Below are 18,524 nucleotides of genomic sequence, written 5' to 3' on the forward strand. Positions count from 1 at the left end.
ATAAATGTAACGTCCCCAGCATAGGGAACTCATAATGACATTTAATGCTTCATTTGACATTTCCTTTAACTGAGCTCCTGTGTTTAGTGTTCATCATTTTAATTTTCTCCAATCAGAGATCAGCCTGAGTGATGTCACTGTGATCGAGTACAAAGAAACCACAGCAGCAGCGGTGAAAAGACTATAAGTACAAAGTCAATTCAATTCACTTCAGTTCAGTTACATTTTCTCACACAATAGTCGCCTCAAGGGACTTTATATTGTAAGGTAAAGACCCTACAGTAATACAAAGCCCCAACCATCAGATGACCTTGTTCAAGCAAGCACTTGGCAACAGTGAGAAGGAAAAACTCCCTTTTAATTGGAAGAAACCTCATCCAGAATTAGGCTCAGGGAAGGACAGCCATCTGCTGCTACCTGCTGGGGGTAAGGGGAGGGAGACAGATGGAAGAGAGCTAGAGATTAATAATAACTGGAAAGAATGCAAAGTGATTAAAGCACATTTTTATTCTACTACACTTCTTCCACACTTTAATTATTATTAACCTTAGAAAAAAATTGCTCCACTTTATCAGCCCCAATGTTAAAATGCACCTTACACATTAATACAACATCAACATGCCACATCACTATTCTTTGAACTTCTTCTTGAGTTGGATAGTTGTAGAGTGTACGTCCTTGGTAGGGATAATGGATCTTTTAAATACCAGGCAGGCTGTTACAGTAAAGTCCAGAAATTTACTGACAACTGTTTTGGATACATTAACTACATTTTTTTGTTGTACTTTTACTTTGTATTTGTAATACAGTCTCTCACTGAGTATTTTAGCACTTTGGTGTGTGGCTACTTTTGGCATTAGCTAACATGGTAATAAATATAGTATAAATACACACACGATAAGTGTGTTTCACAGAATTCTAATGTATTATTAATATTATAAGCTAGACTGCATGTATGAATGGTCATGACCTTACACTGATAAATTCCATGTTGTTGCCAATAGCCAACTTCAGACAACATGGCCAATATCAGCTGAAACAAATCTTATATACTGATGTATCCTCATCAATCAAGGCTAGCTTTCAGTTCAGTTCAGTTTAATTTCATTTATGTAGTGCCAAATCACAACCACAAACCCCATTTATATTGTAAGGTAAAGATCCTACAATAATAGAGAGGAAACTTCAGCAATCAGATTACCTCCTATAAGTAAGCACTTGGCAACAATGGGAAGGAAAACCTCCTTTCCACTGTTGCCAAGGAAGAAACCAGGAAGAAAACTCGAGCAAAACTAGGCTCAATGCAAAGTGATGTATAAACATACTGACAGTGAAAAAAGGTGAATAAAGAAGAAATACGTGGGAAACCCAAGTAAGCTAGATCTATTGCAGCATTACTAAGGGAGGGTTTAGGGTCACCTGATCCGGCCCTAACTATATGCTTTATCAAAAAGGAAAGTTTTATGCCAAATCTTAAAAGTAGAGATGTGCCTGTCTCCCAAATCCAAACTGGGAGCTGGTTCCACAGAAGAGGGGCCTGAAAGCTGAAGGCTCTGCCTCCCATTCTTCTTTTAAATACTCTAAAACCACAAGTAAGCTCACAGGCTGAGTGCTCTACAGAGGTGATGTGCTACTTTGAGGTCTTTACGATAACATGAGGCCTGATTATTCAAGACTTTTTACATCGGCAGGTGCATGAGGGAAAAGTACAAATGAAAGGGCCTTTCTGGACTTTGAGATGATTCTTCTTCTTTTTAGTATTTTAGCATGAACTATTGACTCAATAAACGTGGCTGTACAGCTGTTTTATGTAGTGACATCAGGTGTATCAAGCATAACTCACATTTAATATGTAAGCTGATTGGTGATTTTTGCACAATCTACTTTAGGAGTTATTTTTTCTTTTTTATGAAAATGAACTCAAGTGGAGTTAATTGCACACTGATAGCAGAAGGACAGAGCTGTCTCAAAATAGTGCTTAATTTGTGTGGGACTCTATACTTACTTTTTAACTGGCTCGGGGGGAAAAAAGACCTCTTTCATTTTCAGCTGGATTCTCATCTTAGTTGCACACAGAGGAGGGCAATTTATCCTGACATTTTACATTAATAAGAAACACAAAAAGAAGACAACTTTCCCACAATTCCTGCTCCCTGGTCACTCATAAACCCTGTTCCCCCAATAACTAATAATGAGCAGCAGATGAACTAAAACGATGGTCCAGCTTTCACACAGTTGGCAATATCAGTTAATTTCACCCTGTCCACCAAAAAGTGCTGTCTTGCTTAATTGGGTGATCAAAGGATTATAGAAAGCTTGAAAGAAGAACAAAGCCTCCCTCAAGTTCAAGCTCCGATTTCAGAATTCATAAGACTATGGTGCCATCTGCTGGTGTAACCAAGAAGTGACTAAAATAAACAACACTTGTGCAGGAGGCTTTTCCATACCACATTCCACTTGCATCCTCGGTAATGTCATACACTAAATTCCAAAGTAGTTAAGGTGCAGTAATCTGCTGTATTTTCTGCATGCAATTCCTGTTTCCTGTAGATGGCGAGAGCGGTACACAAAAAGACACACTGAGGTTCACTGAGTCACATTTAACAAGGCACAGCTTCCTCAGTGCAACTGACCTGGAAGGGGTTTTTTTTCCATCAAGACCCCCTGGTGTTGTTGGAGCAGCTTCATGGACATCCCAGGACCCTTGACCTCCTCATTAGAAGCTTGAAAAAACAAAAACAACAGAACAAAAAGGCCTCGGGTGAAGCATCGCCATCACTTTTTTACTTCAAAACAACAGGAAACAAAGGCGCTAATATTTGAGATACAAAAGCACTTTCCTAAAACAATTAAAACAACAAAACAAGAAGAGTTTCTGTCCCAGCGCAGCTGCCATCGCACTGTTTCAATGAAGCCTTTTTTTCCCCAGCTGAAAAAACATTTCAGTTACAGTCCAATAAAAACTGATTTTGAATCATAACTTCAATCTCCAAATCCTCCTCTGATTTCTTAAATATGTAAAGCATTTCAAAAAATCATCCAGGGGTTTCAAAGGCAATAATTCAAATAATTCAAATAATTCATTTGTTTTCTCTCACAGAATTTGTAACGTCTGTGTCTTTGCAGTTTAACACGGTGATAGATTACCAAGTTTAACTCAAACACTGCATAATCATGAGTGAGGAATTAGCCATCAACCAGCAGTAAACATTGCTCACAGAAGCATTAGAGGAAGGCTGCTGGCATGGATACCAGGCAGTTAGTCTGATTTTTTTTAAAGAAATTATACAGTAAAAACACTATTAAACCTTCTATTTAGGACTGCAGGGATAAATACTGCAGGGACTTAAATACTGTTTATCCTCCAAAGCCTAATCACACCATTAAGAAATCTCTACTTTGCAAAACAAACAGAGAAAGTCAAAGAACACAAACGCTTTCAGAACATCGACAGCGAGCAGGGAAGCGAGATATGGAAATACACAGATTGTGAAACAAACAACATAACACGAGAAAGGGGGGACGGGGGGGGAAGGATCATTCCACATTTATTTCTGAATAAAAGGATTTCACTGAGGAAATAGTTGTCACGGCCTTTAAATCTGATTATTGTGTTGTAAGGTTGACCTTGCCATGAAAATAACCACGATTGGCAGGACGTTTGAATTCCCTGTCATTAGTGTGGCAAACTGTTTAAAAGGAATAAGTAAACAAGCTCAAATTCTTCAGCTTTTGTAGCTTTTCTCACATAAGCCCCTACTTAATTATATAATTTGAATATTATTTAGAACACACGTCCACACAAGGTGGGATTCATTTCTCTCAGACTTTAGCTTGAACCAAAGACATATGCAAACTAAGCATTTTATTAGGTGCACCTTGCTAGTACTGGGTTGGATCCCCTTCTGCCTTTAGAACTGATTTAATTTTCATGGCATAGAGTCAAAAAAGTGCTGGAACCAGTCCTCAGAGAATTTGGTCCATATTAACATGACATCAGCACACATGTTGCTGCAGATTTGTGGGCTGCACATCCACGACACCAATCTTCCATTTCAACACATCCCAAAGGTGCTGTACTGTGTGCTAAGAGGTGCTGACTGTGGAAGCCGTCTGAGTACAGTGAACTCAGTGGTGTATTTAAAGACCAAATTTGAGATGATCTGAGTTTTGGGATTTTGCGTGTTATTCTGATGGCAGCAGGCATCAGCAGATGGGTTACACTGTCTTTATAAATGGGCTGAGATGTTCAGCAACAATACTCAGGTAGGCTGTGGTGTTTAAATGATGCTCAAGTGTGCCAAGAAAATATCCCCCGACACCATTACTCCATCACCATCAGCAGCCTGAACCGTTGCTCCAAGGCAGGACGAATGCGATCCATACTCTTTTATGCCAAATTCTGACCCTACCCTCCAAAATTCACAGAATGACATCGAGACTCATCAGATGAGGCAGCACTTTTTCAATTTTCTGTTGTTCAATTTTGATGAGCCTGTGCAAATTGTTGTCATGGTATTGGGGGATTTGACCCAGTGGTTCAGAGTTTTTGGACTTTCTAGTGTTTACTTGAATATTCTGTTCTGATTCCTGGTTTGTTTAATGTTTATATTTCAGGTATTCATGTATGTTTCATGTATTCTTGGTGTACTTGCTCTAGCTTGCACCTCCTAGTGACTTTAAAGTGTAAAGTAGCTGTCTCCGCTTCCCTTAACTGCCCTTCTGCACATATACAGTGAGTGCCCCCCATTGTCCTGTGTCAGACCATGTGTTTCTGTTCCTGTCTCTCTTGCCCCTAGTGGTTTTCAGCATGAGTGTGTTTCCTAGTGGTTATACTGTAGTTTTCAGTTTCCCCTTTTTGGATTTATGTTTCACTTTTTGGATTATGGCCACTTTGCTCTTTTGTGAACAGAAAAGGGGCTCACTTTTTGTTTTATTCTGGCTACCTCCACACGAGTGCATGTGGGTCCTTTTCTCTACGTCCAGTCTCTATAATCCACAGGCTGTGACAACTGCAGCCTTTGATTCCTGGTCTTAGCTGATAGGAGCAGCGCCAATTGTGGTCTTGTGACCATCTGCTTCAGTGTTTGTGTTCAATGTATGTTTTTCTGCATACATTTGTTCTAACAAGTAGTTGTTTGAGTGGCTGTTGTCTACAGCTCAAAGCAATCTGGCCATTCTCCTCTGACCTCTAGGATCAAGATGGCATTTCTGCCCAGAAACCTGCTGCACACTGGATATTTTGTTTGAGTGAACAGGATAGACGGTGAATATATTTGAAGCATTAGATAAATAACCTTTTTTTTTCAGACTTCACTAAATGATTTTGTGAACTTGGAAAACCAAATAAAACCAAATAAAACAAAAATATAGAGGAAATATCCTCACTTTTAATATATGATAGTTTGTTAAATAAACTCAAACATTCAACATAAATTCAAACATTAAAAAGGAAAATAAGAAAATTCACTCTGTAAACTAACTAAAACTAAACTGAGTTAAAAAAATTTTTTAAATGAAATAAAAAGAAAAAATAAATAGAAGATACAAAACTATGGTAACTTTGCTTCAAACTGTAACAGACCGTCGATTAAATGGCCTACCATTAAATAACAGCTTTGGTATTTTGTTTGTGTGATGTAGTTTCCGGTCGGAACTTACTAGGGGGAGTTTAAAAGATGATGCACCGACGTTTAAAAGACGTCCAATTGCGCATGTGCAAATCTATCAAAACACCGACGCTTGCATGGAATTTATCTAGAAAAAAATGTCTAAAAATGCTTATGGACTTAGATTAATTGATTTTATAAAATAAATATTTCTTTCTTGATAGTTACGGTTAATTTGTATGAAGGTTAGCAATCCGTTCTCCATACACAGCGTACCGGGCCGAAGGTTACATTAACAGTAGCTAGCATGCTAAGTACTGGTTAACCACCATCTGTTGTTTGCTAGTTAATATGTTTCACACGCTGTTGTTTGCAAGGCTTTTCTGTGTCCCTTTAGTACGCAGGCGAGGATAAATGAAAATGACTCTGACGCAGAGTGCTGATTTCCATCGATTTTTAGCATAAATTTCCTCCGTGTTTCAAGCGTGCATAGTACACCGTTTAACCTCAGTGTGAAAGCTCAGTGAGTGATCCGGGGATGGACAACGTTACGGTGTCAGCGTCAGATGGGACCGCAGAGTGCCCTCTGGTCTCCGAGGACATGGAGGGGATCTGTGTAATGCCTGACTTGAGTGCCATAAAGACTGAGCAGTCGGTGGGTGCAAGCCCAGACGACACAAACACCCAAAATGTCGCTATGGGCATCAAATTCATCTTACCCAACCGCTTCGACATGAATGTTTGCTCAAGATTTGTAAAGTCGCTCAATGAGGAGGACAGTAAGAACATCCAGGATCAGGTGAACTCTGATCTGGAGGTGGCTTCCGTTTTGTTTAAAGGTAAGAAAAAAGCAAAACCCTGTTTCTTCGTCTTAGATTAACTTGTGATTGTGTCGAATACACGATACTAATAAACGTGTTTTACTTCTGTCAGCCGAGTGCAACATCCAAACCTCACCTTCCCCGGGTATACAAGTGCGTCATGTTTACACACCATCCACCACCAAACATTTCTCGCCGATCAAACAGTCCACCACTCTCACCAATAAACATCGAGGCAATGAGGTGTCTTCCACACCTCTTTTGGTGCACTGTAAGTACCATCATTTCTTTCAACTTCAGTTTCTTTCGTTGTTTTTATGTGAGCGGAATTGTTAAAATGTAATTGTTACACATGCATTTGTTTCCTTTCAGCTTTATCTATTCATCAGCTGGCAGCCCAAGGGGAGATGGTGTTTTTGGCCAGCAGGATTGAACAAGGTAGGCTGTCAAAGGATTACAGTTTTTGTTGTCATGGAGTGCAAGCCATCCAAAATTAGTTAAATGAAAAATTGCACCACGGTAACAACCAAAAACATCACTGTCATACATGCACCGTTAAGCATGCATAAATTATATACCAATGAAGTTCAACACTTTAAAATAGAAACATAAATTAATATAAATGATTCCACATTTTTACAGACTAGGTCTACTTTCAATCTTCTATAATGTTTAGTTCGCAGAGGTGTGAACTGTATATGAACCAACCATATGAACAAACTTCTTCCATTTTCCTTTAACAATGTTATTCTTTCCAGACTGATACATTCTGAAAGTTCCTTTATCCCATGTTTCATAGAAGGAGCATCCATACTCTTCCAGCATAGTGCTTTTGTGTTTGTCAGAAGCCCACTGGGTAAATTCCCAGCAGGCACAGTTTAACATTTAGAGGGATGTAGAAGTTGAACACCTCTGACAGACAGTTGATGACATCTTTCCAGATTTTATGAATGTTTGGGTATTCCCATGAAAAGTGAAGAATGATTCCTTTTTCATTTAAACATGTTTAGGTTTAACAGAAGTTATAAGTCCACATCAGCTACTTGTATTGAAGATGCTTTATTTATATTTATGCCTTTAGACAAGCCTCATTCCAGTTTGTTTCATATATGTCCTGTTATCTGCTGCTTCTCGGGGCATTTAACTTGTTCGCTGCTGAGACTTTAAAAGTAGATATTAGTAGGTTATAGCAAATAGAAACTCGACCTTTTTCTTCCAAATCTCCAAAAGAGACTAATTCTATTTTTCATTGCTGTTGGATAAGCGTGTATTTTTTTTTTAACTGTAAATGTTTAAAGATTCTGCTTTTTTAGAATTTTTAAATCCTTCTTTCTCAGACATTGAATTCACCTTCACATAAAAGAGAAAAACAACAGTTCTTCATCAGTTTACCAGCAGATATTGAATCTTGATAATTACTTGTGTATGCAAAATATAAAGTTTAAAAATGTAATTAGACCAGTAGATGGAGATTAAATACAGTGTTATGTTTTATTTTCCATATTTATTTTAACAGAGACTGTAATCAATCTCCAAGATGAGGAGGGCTTCACCCCGCTGATGTGGGCAGCTGCACACGGACAAATCGCTGTGGTGGAGTTTCTGCTCCAAAATGTACGGAATATTCATTGAAAACTTTTTATTCTGTTTATATGTTTATTATATCTGAGCAAGACTTCTTCACTTACTGTCTTTTTGTCATCCTGTGACACTTTTCGCTGTAGGGTGCTGACCCTAACCTCCTAGCCAAAGGGAGAGAGAGTGCATTGTCCTTGGCTTGCAGTAAGGGATACACAGATATTGTGAAGATGCTCATTGACTGTGGCGTCGATGTCAATGAATATGACTGGGTATGTTATTATAAAAAAGTTAGTTTAAAGTAGCGCCTCCGCTCAGTTTGTGATCTTGGTATTAAATGTTATTATCTCTGTGGGTTTTTAGAATGGAGGAGCCCCTCTGCTGTACGCTGTCCATGGCAACCATGTGCGCTGTGTTGAAATCTTGTTAGGTGAGCAGAAATCTTTGACTTGCAGGAACATCTGTGTTCATATTTGTTAAAGGGTAAGCAAAGCAGTTGTGTTGAGTTCTAACAGAAAATGATGTACAGTGATTGAAATTTTGTATGTTTGCATGTCTTTCAGAGAGCGGTGCTGATCCTACCATAGAGTCAGATTCGGGTTTCAATGCAATGGACATGGCTGTAGCCATGGGCCACCGAAATGGTATGTGAGAAAAAGAGCAAAACACAGCTGAGAAACATGCTGGAACAGTCTCAGTAATCAAGTTGTCTCTGGAGTAACCCTGACTGTATTCTAATATGTATTAACTTTAGAGTTTGCTGCACAAACCCCAGAACTATACTTTTATTTATAAAAAATGAGAGAGAGTGTGTGTGTTTCTTTAAAGGAATAAACAACCAGGCACTGTTATGACTTCATTTCATTTTACCTGTTCAGCTAATATCTTTAGAGAGAGTAGGGTTTGGACATGCAGAGGGGAGGTAGTGGATCAATTGAACAAAGGATGTTTAATATAGAGCAGCCAGGCAGGAGGAAAAGAGGAAGACCACAGAGAAGATTCATGGATGTAGTGGAGGAGGCCATCTTCCATTCACCGCATGTGCTGGAACTGGTCAGCACAGCGCTGTTGTTCCATATCTGCCACATAGTTTGTGGTGGATTTTTTCTGAGGGGGATGCTTGAAATATATACAGGCATATTCCCCCTGTAAAAATCTGACACCTTATGGGTTGAGGACAGCGAAATTAGATTTGAGATTTCTTTTTTTTCCTATAATGAATCATTCGGTCATGGCATGAACTTACCAAAAAAAAAATTAGATTTTGTCCTGCTGCCAAAGCCTAAAATTAGTAATTGTCCTGGCGTTTGTCCTGTAAAACTTGATTTGAGTCGATAAGAATTTGTTGACAGTGCTGCTGTTTCCAAAAAAGTAAAAGTCTGCTAAGATAAACACAAAGTCGCCTTTTCCTGCCAGATCCACACTTTCTCCTTTCTCAGAGTGAAGAATGGTCACATGGAAATGTGAATATTGTTCTTAATTTTCACTTTTAATGCTTATAAACTATCGCAGTAATCAGGATTTGTTTCCACAAAGCCCACAGTTCAGTTAAATGACCTCAGTGTATGTTTCTCTGTTTAGTTCAACAGGTGATGGAGGCACACTTGCTAAAGTTATTGATGGGGATCAGAGAGTGAACTGCTGCACTTGAGGGAGAACAAATACTGAAGAGATGCTGCTGTGCACTGGATAATCATGTAGCATGGCCAGTCTGTCAGCCTGCAGGAGTATTTTGTTCCCTTAAGAGATATTTCATAAGCTTCATATTATTCATGATGCAAGTGAAGGTTTGTGGTGTGTGAAACATCAGTTTTAACCCTCTTAAAAGCTGTTAAGCTCTGCACTTTCTTCCTTTTTTCAACATTGACTGTGGAGTTGCATATCCAATCACTATACACTGACTGGTTGTCAAAGAGCATGCTGAGTTCTTCAGTACAGCCCACCACGCACTCCCCTCCACCTGTAGTATGTTGCCAAATGAGCAGTGCAGACTGGAATTGACTTTGCTCTAAAGTTGCAAAGAGCTTACTTTTTACGTTGTTGTAATTTAATACCTTTTGCCCATCTTTGTGTTCTAAGACTAACCTATTATCTTCTATTACATTATTTTATTGTAATATTTTCACGTTCGCACTCTCTGAACTCGGGATATTTCTGAGGCACGAGATTTTATGACTCTGTCAAGCTGTTTGTGGTCAGTTTACTGAAGATCTTTGTGTTTCATGTATTGAATTTATTTATTTTAATAATTTAAACTGTTATGTCAGTTTGTTTCTTTGTGTAGTGATACAAAATGTTCAGATGTGTTGTGAATTTTAAAAGACCTCACACAAAAATGCTGTGGTGCTGTTTGTATGAAAATAGTAATACTGTTTATTATAGATATTTATCTGATGTGCAAGAGTCAATGAAGTTAAGCAGTTTAACTTAAATGTCAAACTTTTGAAAGTACAACCAACAGCATCACATTCTGTGAAGCTTTTCCTTTTTATATTGTTCATAAGATGGGAAGAAAAGCCTGTGTTGAACAATTTTACCCTGAAAAGCACTAGAAAATTTGAGTTTCATGCTTCAGTGGCCATAATGCTCTGAAAAAAAACAAGCAAATAAAATGTAATGGGGGAAAAATAAAAACATACTCATTACAAATGAAAGGTACAGTCGTGAAAATAGGTTTTAACAGGACTTTGTGGAGTCTTGTGAAAAACAGAACACCCCATGTTCAGAAGCTTGTAGATCCACTGTTTGCAACAATAACGTGAGGTGCTTGTTTTCTGTATCACTGTATTCTTACATCACTGTGGAGGAATTTTGGCCCACTCTTCTTTTAGTAGTTCTCTTTTACTTCAGTTATTGGGATTTGCAGGCATTCGTTTATGAATGGTTCTTTTAAGCTCCTGCCACAGCGTTTCAGTCAGATTGAGGTCTGGATGTGACTGAGCCATTGTAACCGGAGGGGGGGGGATTTGCTGGGATGCCCCCTCCCTGGATCATTTTAACGCACACCTTAATGGCTGGTAAAATTGTTATTTTGCCAAGTTTAATTAATTTGACACATTGTTTCATTTAGCTGCTGTTTCTTTGTATCCAAAATGCTGTATTTCCAAAATTGCTCATGCAGATTGCAGCATCAGCTACTCACAAAACTGGAAAATGGCTTTTTAAAAATAAAATTGTGAAATCAGCATTGCCTCTCTGACCTAAGTTTTAGCTAAAAGAGTCCTTGAAGCAAATCTTGACTCTTCAGCAGCCATCTTCAAAGGCCGTCAGTCTTTTATTTAAAGCATTGTCTAAATTATCTTTAACCATCTTTGTTGTTGTGGCATTTCAAAACAGTTTTCTATTCAACATGCTTTGTGCTTAGCCTGAACTCTCTTAGGGGAGCTTCTGTTTTTTTAAGTAATCTTCAGAAATAGTTCTCCAGCTTCTTGAAAGGCACCCAAAGCTCCTTGGATGTTTTGCTGATGATCCCAGACTGCTGACCCCTGTTGCGGTCTGGACTTTGGGGAGGCCTATCCATGATTATGACCGTGTTTCCAGATGTGTTCTTTATGGTGAAATCAAAATCCCGATCTCCTCCGTATATAGTGATCATGTTTAAGTATGGCTTGTCAAGTCAACCTTCCATACTGACCATGTCTGATGAGGCATCAGTGAAAAGTAGATGGATGACACAAAGGACCAGATGAATATCTTTGATCTTGTATTGGGACTGGATACTGCTCATGTGTTAAGCATGCCATTTCTTTTGTCCTCCACTTGTCCAGATTCCCTGATTCCTTTAGGGGCACACTACACTTCATCCAAGGTCTCTGGGAATCATAGTGATGCTGGAAAAATACAATTTTCTGTCTGTTAAATTGTTATTTTTGGCATTTTCCATAGAGACAACTAAACAAATGGAGGGGGAAAAGTGTTTGCAACAGGCTGCTAGTAAAGTACTTAAAAACAGTGCGCTACACTGTTTTGTCACTCAACCAAAATTAAAGTATGGTTCCTTAGAAGCAAAATATAATGATTCAAGACTTTTTCATATTTTTGTCATCATAGATAATTCTGTAGTTGTTATAACTGTATTCTAATATACACTTACGGTCACACTCACCCTCTCCATTTTCTTGACCATAAAGTAAAACTGAGGGATTGACAGCCATGGTTACTCGCCCAGCAAAAACACGCCTCTTACCCTCATTTTCATAAGTGTAAATTGTGGAACATACTAAAGTTTACTGAATACTTTACCTCCCTGTTACTATCTGCAGACAAAGAATGTCTGCAACTGCCCTGACCTTACAGGAACTAAACGATGTTACAAGTTCAACCTGCAGTTCATGGTTTCTCACCAAATCTACAGAAGAGCATCATCTTGATGCATTCTCAATCATCCAGGTAAGTAAATCTCCAAAAGTTGAATCTGTTCATCTGGACGTAGCGTTTTGTGGGAGAAATGTTTCGTCACTCATCCAAGTGACTTCTTCAGTCTCAGCTGACTGCAGGTTTCCCCAATCTTATAAACAGTACATTTGCATAATGACTGAAACCAGCCCAGTGAAGGAACAATGGGCTGGGAGGTCAGTTCCTTAATCATAATTATGCAAATTCTCATGACCACTGATCAACAACCACTGATCAAAGACCACGAGTACCATTCACAGAGAGTTTGGGAATGGCTACAGAAGAGCAGTTGCAGTGTTTCAATTGTAGAACTGTACTTGACCAAGAACACAAAAAACAAAAACTGAATTTTTAGCTATTTATTGACAGTAGCAAAGGTTTATTCCAGATATGGTGTTTTTAGGGAGGCCACAGATTCAGGGGGTCAGTAACATGGAGGAAACAGAAGGACAACGTGAGCCTTTAACGCCACATTTTTACAAACACTCTCTCACTCTGACCACACAGCACAAGCATTAAGGAAGTCTGGTGGCAAAGAGGAGGTGACACACGGAAATACTGCTACTCGAGATTTAATACAGAGTACTATTCTAAAAAAAAGTTACTCAAAAATAATCCACTTAAGAGTATGCAAGTACTTTCAGGTGTTGCACATGTTACAGAATGCTCACAAGCCAAAAAGAATTTGACGTGTTTTTCCATCTTGTCAGGTACTTTAACTGTTACATTTTCCACCCCTTGAAAAAGGACATTACAACATCTTGTGCCCCACATGGTCCTGTCAAGTTTCAACACTCTGGAGTCCCAGCCCCTCTAGTTGGCCTCATCTTTGGATGCTTCATCGAAATTCTCCACCAGATCTGAAACAAAAGATTAGACATTAAATTGATTGATTGGGGAAGAAAGTAAATGCGTATCCCATCTGCACAAGTGACTCAAAGGTGCTGGAGAACAATTCAGGAAGTGTGTGTTTATGTGAAACAGGATACTTGGTGTAATGCAATTCTTTGCTCATCTCTCCCACTCCTACACACAGACGGCAATGTGCTCGACATATGAGGCCCTTATAACTACTGAAAGCAGCTGTAAAAATGACAGCAAAGGGCATCAAAAAGTTGGCTCCAATTACCCCGTGAAATGTGAGAAACCCACCTATCCAACTCAAAGCTCAGAGGGTCGGGGGTTCAAATGGAAACAATTCAAAAGGTCTGAGCAAACATGTTCCTTCAGTGAGAGAACAAAAAGAAATCCTTAACTCCAAAAACAATGTGATGGCAATGGATGTTAACCCCTGAGCCATCGGGCTTCAACTGCTGAGTACATATGTAATCGTTTGTTACGTTAGTGAGAGAAAAAAAAAAAGAAGCTGAGATTATTGTAATGGCAACCTCATGTGCTCGGTCCATTTTCTTCACAAAGAAAAGCAAACTGAATCTTACAATCCTATAAACAAAGAACATGAGATTCAAACAAAACCCAGCACTGCACCATTGTCAAAAGTAACTGATGAGTCCCCTTCACATGACCCCTTTTTATGAGCCAGAAAGAAAAGCAAACCCACCATGATTTTTTTCTTTTTTTAGCTAACAGAAAAAAGAAGAAAAATCCCGCAGCAATAAATGACAAGTGTAAAGCAGGATTTCCAAACAGAACCGCAAAAAAATCTGTAATGTGAGGCAAACAGATTTTTCTCGAGAAATGTCGGGATGGTCTTTGATTCTGAGTGGTGGAGCAAACTGCTCAGACACTTTGATTCAACATATGAAAATTGCTCACCTGGAACATCATCTTCTTCTTCTACTGCAGCAATTGGCGCTTTTCCATCTGCAGCTGTAAGAAGAGAACAGATCTGTGAGAAGCCTTAGAGTAGCCACAAACTAAACCAAAGCCTTTTTCAGACACAGCTGGCTTCATCACTCCATCACACTGATGGCATTCTTCATGGCTTCACTGAGACTTTACCAGGACACGGACCAAACTATCCACCGTGCTAGTTCAATATGGTACAAGAAAAATATAACGCATGAGGCCGTGGGTTTTCTCTCTTGCAGATTACATTTTAAAAGTTACTTAAACAGAGCACTGCTGCTTCACAGCAAGAAGGTTCTAAATTTGAATCCACCATCTGGCCGGGGTTGTTCTATGTGGAGCTCTGTGTGTTCTCTCCAGGTACTCCGGCTTCCTCCCACAGTCCAAAGACATGAAATTATTTGGGTTAGATTATTGGATGAGTTTAATTTGCCCATAGGTGTGAATTTGAATGAGAACAGTTGTCTGTCTCTCCGTTAGCCCTGTGATAAGAGTATCAACCCGCCTAGGGTCTTCCCTTCCTCTCGCCCTATAACAGCTGGGATGGCCTCCAGCCCCCCGCGTAACCCTGATAAGGATAAGCGGAAGAGAATGGATGGATGAATTTAATTAGATGCAGTGAATCAATCCCACAGCTGTAACAGCTCATCAGTCTGAAGTACACAATGTTGCATGTAGTTACCCTGATCTATCCTGTCTTCATGTTCTATGATATTACAAATAAATTAAATTACTGTTGTTGTGCAATATGTAAATATAAGGAAATCTCAATTGACTAATGGATGGATTGTGTTGCCGTCTGCTGCAGCAGGTTTAAAAAAAAAAAAAAAATCATACAGGACTTCTAGGAGCAGCTAGCAGCAACAAAAAAAGCTTCGCCTGCTGTGGAAACTCTGTCAAAACACAGATTAAAAACATTCACAGCTAGTCTTCTTATTCTGTTGTCACTGATGTGGTCTTCACTGCAGTCAGATTTTAGAACTATTGCATTTTCACTCTGCAACAGACCTGAAACTGCAGTACAAGCTGCAGGAGAGACGTGAACCTGTAATCTCAGATATGCATTCAGACTTTAGTTTGCTAAGTATTGTTGTATTTAATTTGATGGGAGGTATGTTTTATTTGGTATACTGGTGTCACCAGATGTAAGTGGTGGTGTTAAAAACTGTAAATTATTGTTCTGGGGTTAAAGTACAGTACCATCAGATCTAACCACACTGTATGATTGACAGCTTACAAGCAGTCAGACGTTGACGACTGACTCAGCGTCTGACTGCTAGTAAGGATTCTTCCTCCATTTCTTTGATTTACTGTAGGTTGGCTGACAGTTTCTATGCATTAGAAACGCTGACTCTTACAAAAAATAGCTGTGCAAGCAGACATGAAGCTGATACCATAAAATGTGTCAGATTAACAGAAACAAGTGGATATCTGAAAACCGCTAAAAGTCTGACTAAACATGCTCAGAGTATAAAGTGTGGTCAACCACACGCTACATTATAACTTGAGGCTACCGACCTTGCTTGGGCAGAGCCTCGGCGAGTCTCCTGAGGCTCGTCAAGCTGTCTGCTCCCAGCTGGTTCAAGATGCCTGGCAGCATCTCAGTCAGCTGTTTGGTCTCAGCGTGGCCGGTGATGGTGAAGGTGTTGGCTGCGAGGGAGGCCTGCACTTTGGGATTGTTGAAATGGATGACTGTTCCTTGATTTGTAAACATGTTGACCTGGAACCGATCAAAACAGATTTCCCATTCTTAGTGATAAAAATGACAATCTGTACTGGTGCATGTAAGAAAAATCACAAGCAAAGGAATAACTCAAGAGTGATTTATGCCCCACCTCCTCAATGCCGGAGATGTTGTTCACACCGAGTTTCTTTAAGGAGAACTGTAGCTTCTTGTCATCTGCGGTTGCTGTTCTGTGGACCACCTTCTTCTTTCTGCGAGCTGTTCCCTGAATGTGGGCATTCGCACAAACATGTTTCTTAGTCAACATAACCTGAGTGATGTTTTATGCTCAAATGAGGGAGGATGTTTTTATTCTATTTATATACTGTACGCAACGCTGCCTAAAATTACTGCTGCCATGCAACAAAACTATAGATCAAACTGTTGGTTGTCATAGAAACTAACTATAGAAAATTCAGCTGCTTGAGCTCAGGTTTCATGTCCCTAGATTCACATTTAAAGGGAAAAAAAGACAGCAGCAGATTTACACTCAGAAAATACTTTGCAATAAAAAATCTACCCATTTTCATGTAATGCCAGATTCACTTTGCGTGCATTACCTTTCCACCGATGCGGACTTGTGCTTGTAACTTTGCAAGTTTTTCTTGATTCATTATTGCTTCTTTCATCTGAAAGGCAGGAAAGTTGCATATTATTATGTCAGTATGTAAATGTAATTATCTGAAAACTAAGTAAGCAAAACAAGTTAATCCACCCCAAAGGAGGCACCAAAATAAAGTGCAACATGCAGATAAGAAAGCAGCACCCTGAGTCAGCAGTGCAGTTAAAATGACACCTTTATACTCATCTACACCAGTAAAAAGATTAATAATGGTTTGCCCCATTATTAAGGCAGAGCGTTATCTGGCTGGACACCGACTTGAAACATTTTTGTCTTAACATTTGACCAGATTTAATAAAAGCCAGCTGGCAAAATACAGTCACTTCCCAGTCTGCTGTTTAGAAATTAACTCTAGCTAGTGCAGTCACTGACTGGCTCACACAGACTGTATTTTTGGTCCTTCCATGTGTTGATCAGAGGCCGTCTTACCTACATGACAAAAGCTAACCAAGCACTTACAACAGGGGTGTGGAACTCCAGGCCTTGAGGGCCGGTGTCCTGGAGGTTTTAGATGCGTCCATGATCCAAAACAGCTGATCTAAACGGCCAAATTACCTCCTCAACATGTCTTAAGGTTCTACACAGGCCTGGTAATGAACTAATTCAGGTGTGTTGACCCAGAGTGATATATAAAACCTCCAGGACAGCGAGGCCTGGAGTTTGACAACCCTGACTTACAAACTCCTGTGTATGTGACCACGTGAATTACAGGAGGTCAAACACACACAGTGGTGTTATTCTAAATAATCTACAAAACAAAATATTTGGTTTGTATTTGTTCTTATTTTTCATTTCCAGCTATTTTCTCTGTTTTGTTTGTTTTTTGTATGCCTTTGTAAACTTAAATGTTTAATAAACCGAGCTGCGTACACGCATCCATTTGTGTTTAAAAAGCACAAATTTGCGTATTAAGAAACTGTCATATTAAATACGGGTTCTGTTGATTACGTTCACACCTGCTGATGGCCTCTAATTAACCACGTGACCATAACTTCGTTTCCCCCCCACTATACAATTTGGCTAATGACTCACAAAAAAAAAAAAAAAAAAAAAACATACTGTGCCGCGAAAATTCACAACAACAATGCTGGGCAAGATATCCCTGTGAGGAAATTAGATGAAAACAAACAAACAAAAGTAAGGCGGGTGTGGCTGTGGTAATGGGCGGTAAAATAAGATATTAAAAACAGCAAGCAGACATTTTAAAAAGCCAGAAAGGAGCCGTGAGCGTCACAGCAAGCGCTGCTCGCTTCACAGGTTAATTAGCAAACGCCTTTTCCCTGTAGTGTGAACTACCGAAGGTAGACCAATATTAAGTTATTGTTGCTCAAATAAATTGAGGCGAAAGCACCACCGCTAACAGCAGGTCTGGTTTAGCTGATGAACACTGAACCGAAATGAGGTGTGGTTTAGCTTTTGTGCCAGAACTTGCAGGCTAACTTCTGCTAGCTTCTAAGCTAACTGGGGAAATTATCGGCCTGTCAGTCACAGCCTCTCACAACCCCGTCAGTACGGTTAGCTTCACACCGCGGCAGATTTCAGCCATCTAGTCAGAAAAGGCTTTCGTTTACCTCTTGCCGTCAGATCAGTGGAAAAAAGAGGAGAGAAGAAGGTATTTAAAGCTCCTGACTGACCTGTAAACTAACAGCAAACACATGCGGGGAGCAAGATGGAAGCGAGAGAGGAGGGAGGAAGTGACGTAGTAGAAGAAGAGCGAACTAGCTCGAGTTGGGTTTCCTGCCCTGAGGTTTGCTTTCCAGGCAACACTTTCGAGATTCTTGCAGATTGCCAACCATGCCTGAAAGTTCTTTATTAGGGTAAATTTAGGGATTTGTTATTTATGAGAGTTTAAGGCCTAAAGCCTCTTAGACAATACAGAATCATTTTGTAACTACACAGGCTATTTTATGCCATAGAAAAGTGGGATAATTTTGATATAATTCCAGGTTTGCAACAAACAAGTCTTC

The 18,524-nt window shown here is 39.4% G+C and overlaps 2 protein-coding genes across 3 annotated transcripts; one reads left to right on the plus strand and one right to left on the minus strand.

Annotated features, from left to right (window-relative positions):
• The first annotated feature begins 5,677 nt into the window (after positions 1–5,677).
• ankra2 (ankyrin repeat, family A (RFXANK-like), 2) lies at positions 5,678–10,188 on the plus strand. Its single transcript, XM_085464195.1, has 8 exons — positions 5,678–6,448; positions 6,543–6,701; positions 6,803–6,868; positions 7,947–8,044; positions 8,155–8,280; positions 8,372–8,438; positions 8,572–8,652; positions 9,590–10,188. The coding sequence occupies exons 1-8, from the start codon at positions 6,148–6,150 to the stop codon at positions 9,643–9,645; spliced, it is 954 nt and encodes a 317-aa protein (XP_085320321.1). The 5' UTR covers positions 5,678–6,147; the 3' UTR covers positions 9,646–10,188.
• A 2,559-nt stretch (positions 10,189–12,747) lies between these two features.
• btf3 (basic transcription factor 3) lies at positions 12,748–18,270 on the minus strand. 2 transcript variants are annotated; one of them, XM_085464196.1, is made up of 6 exons: positions 18,192–18,270; positions 16,496–16,564; positions 16,048–16,161; positions 15,731–15,932; positions 14,180–14,233; positions 12,748–13,263 (listed from the first exon to the last, which is right to left on the minus strand). In XM_085464196.1, exons 2-6 carry the CDS (start codon positions 16,562–16,564, stop codon positions 13,217–13,219), a joined length of 486 nt encoding a protein of 161 aa, XP_085320322.1. In that variant the 5' UTR covers positions 18,192–18,270; the 3' UTR covers positions 12,748–13,216. The 2 variants fall into 2 exon arrangements, with proteins under 2 accessions (XP_085320322.1, XP_085320323.1); XM_085464197.1 differs by having other exon boundaries at positions 18,129–18,193.
• Positions 18,271–18,524: the final 254 nt, after the last annotated feature.

Source organism: Copadichromis virginalis, linkage group LG7, assembly GCF_057382275.1.
Source record: "Copadichromis virginalis isolate Kocher_CV1m ecotype Utaka linkage group LG7, C_Virginalis_male_GT1.1, whole genome shotgun sequence".
NCBI classification, from domain to species: domain Eukaryota; kingdom Metazoa; phylum Chordata; class Actinopteri; order Cichliformes; family Cichlidae; genus Copadichromis; species Copadichromis virginalis.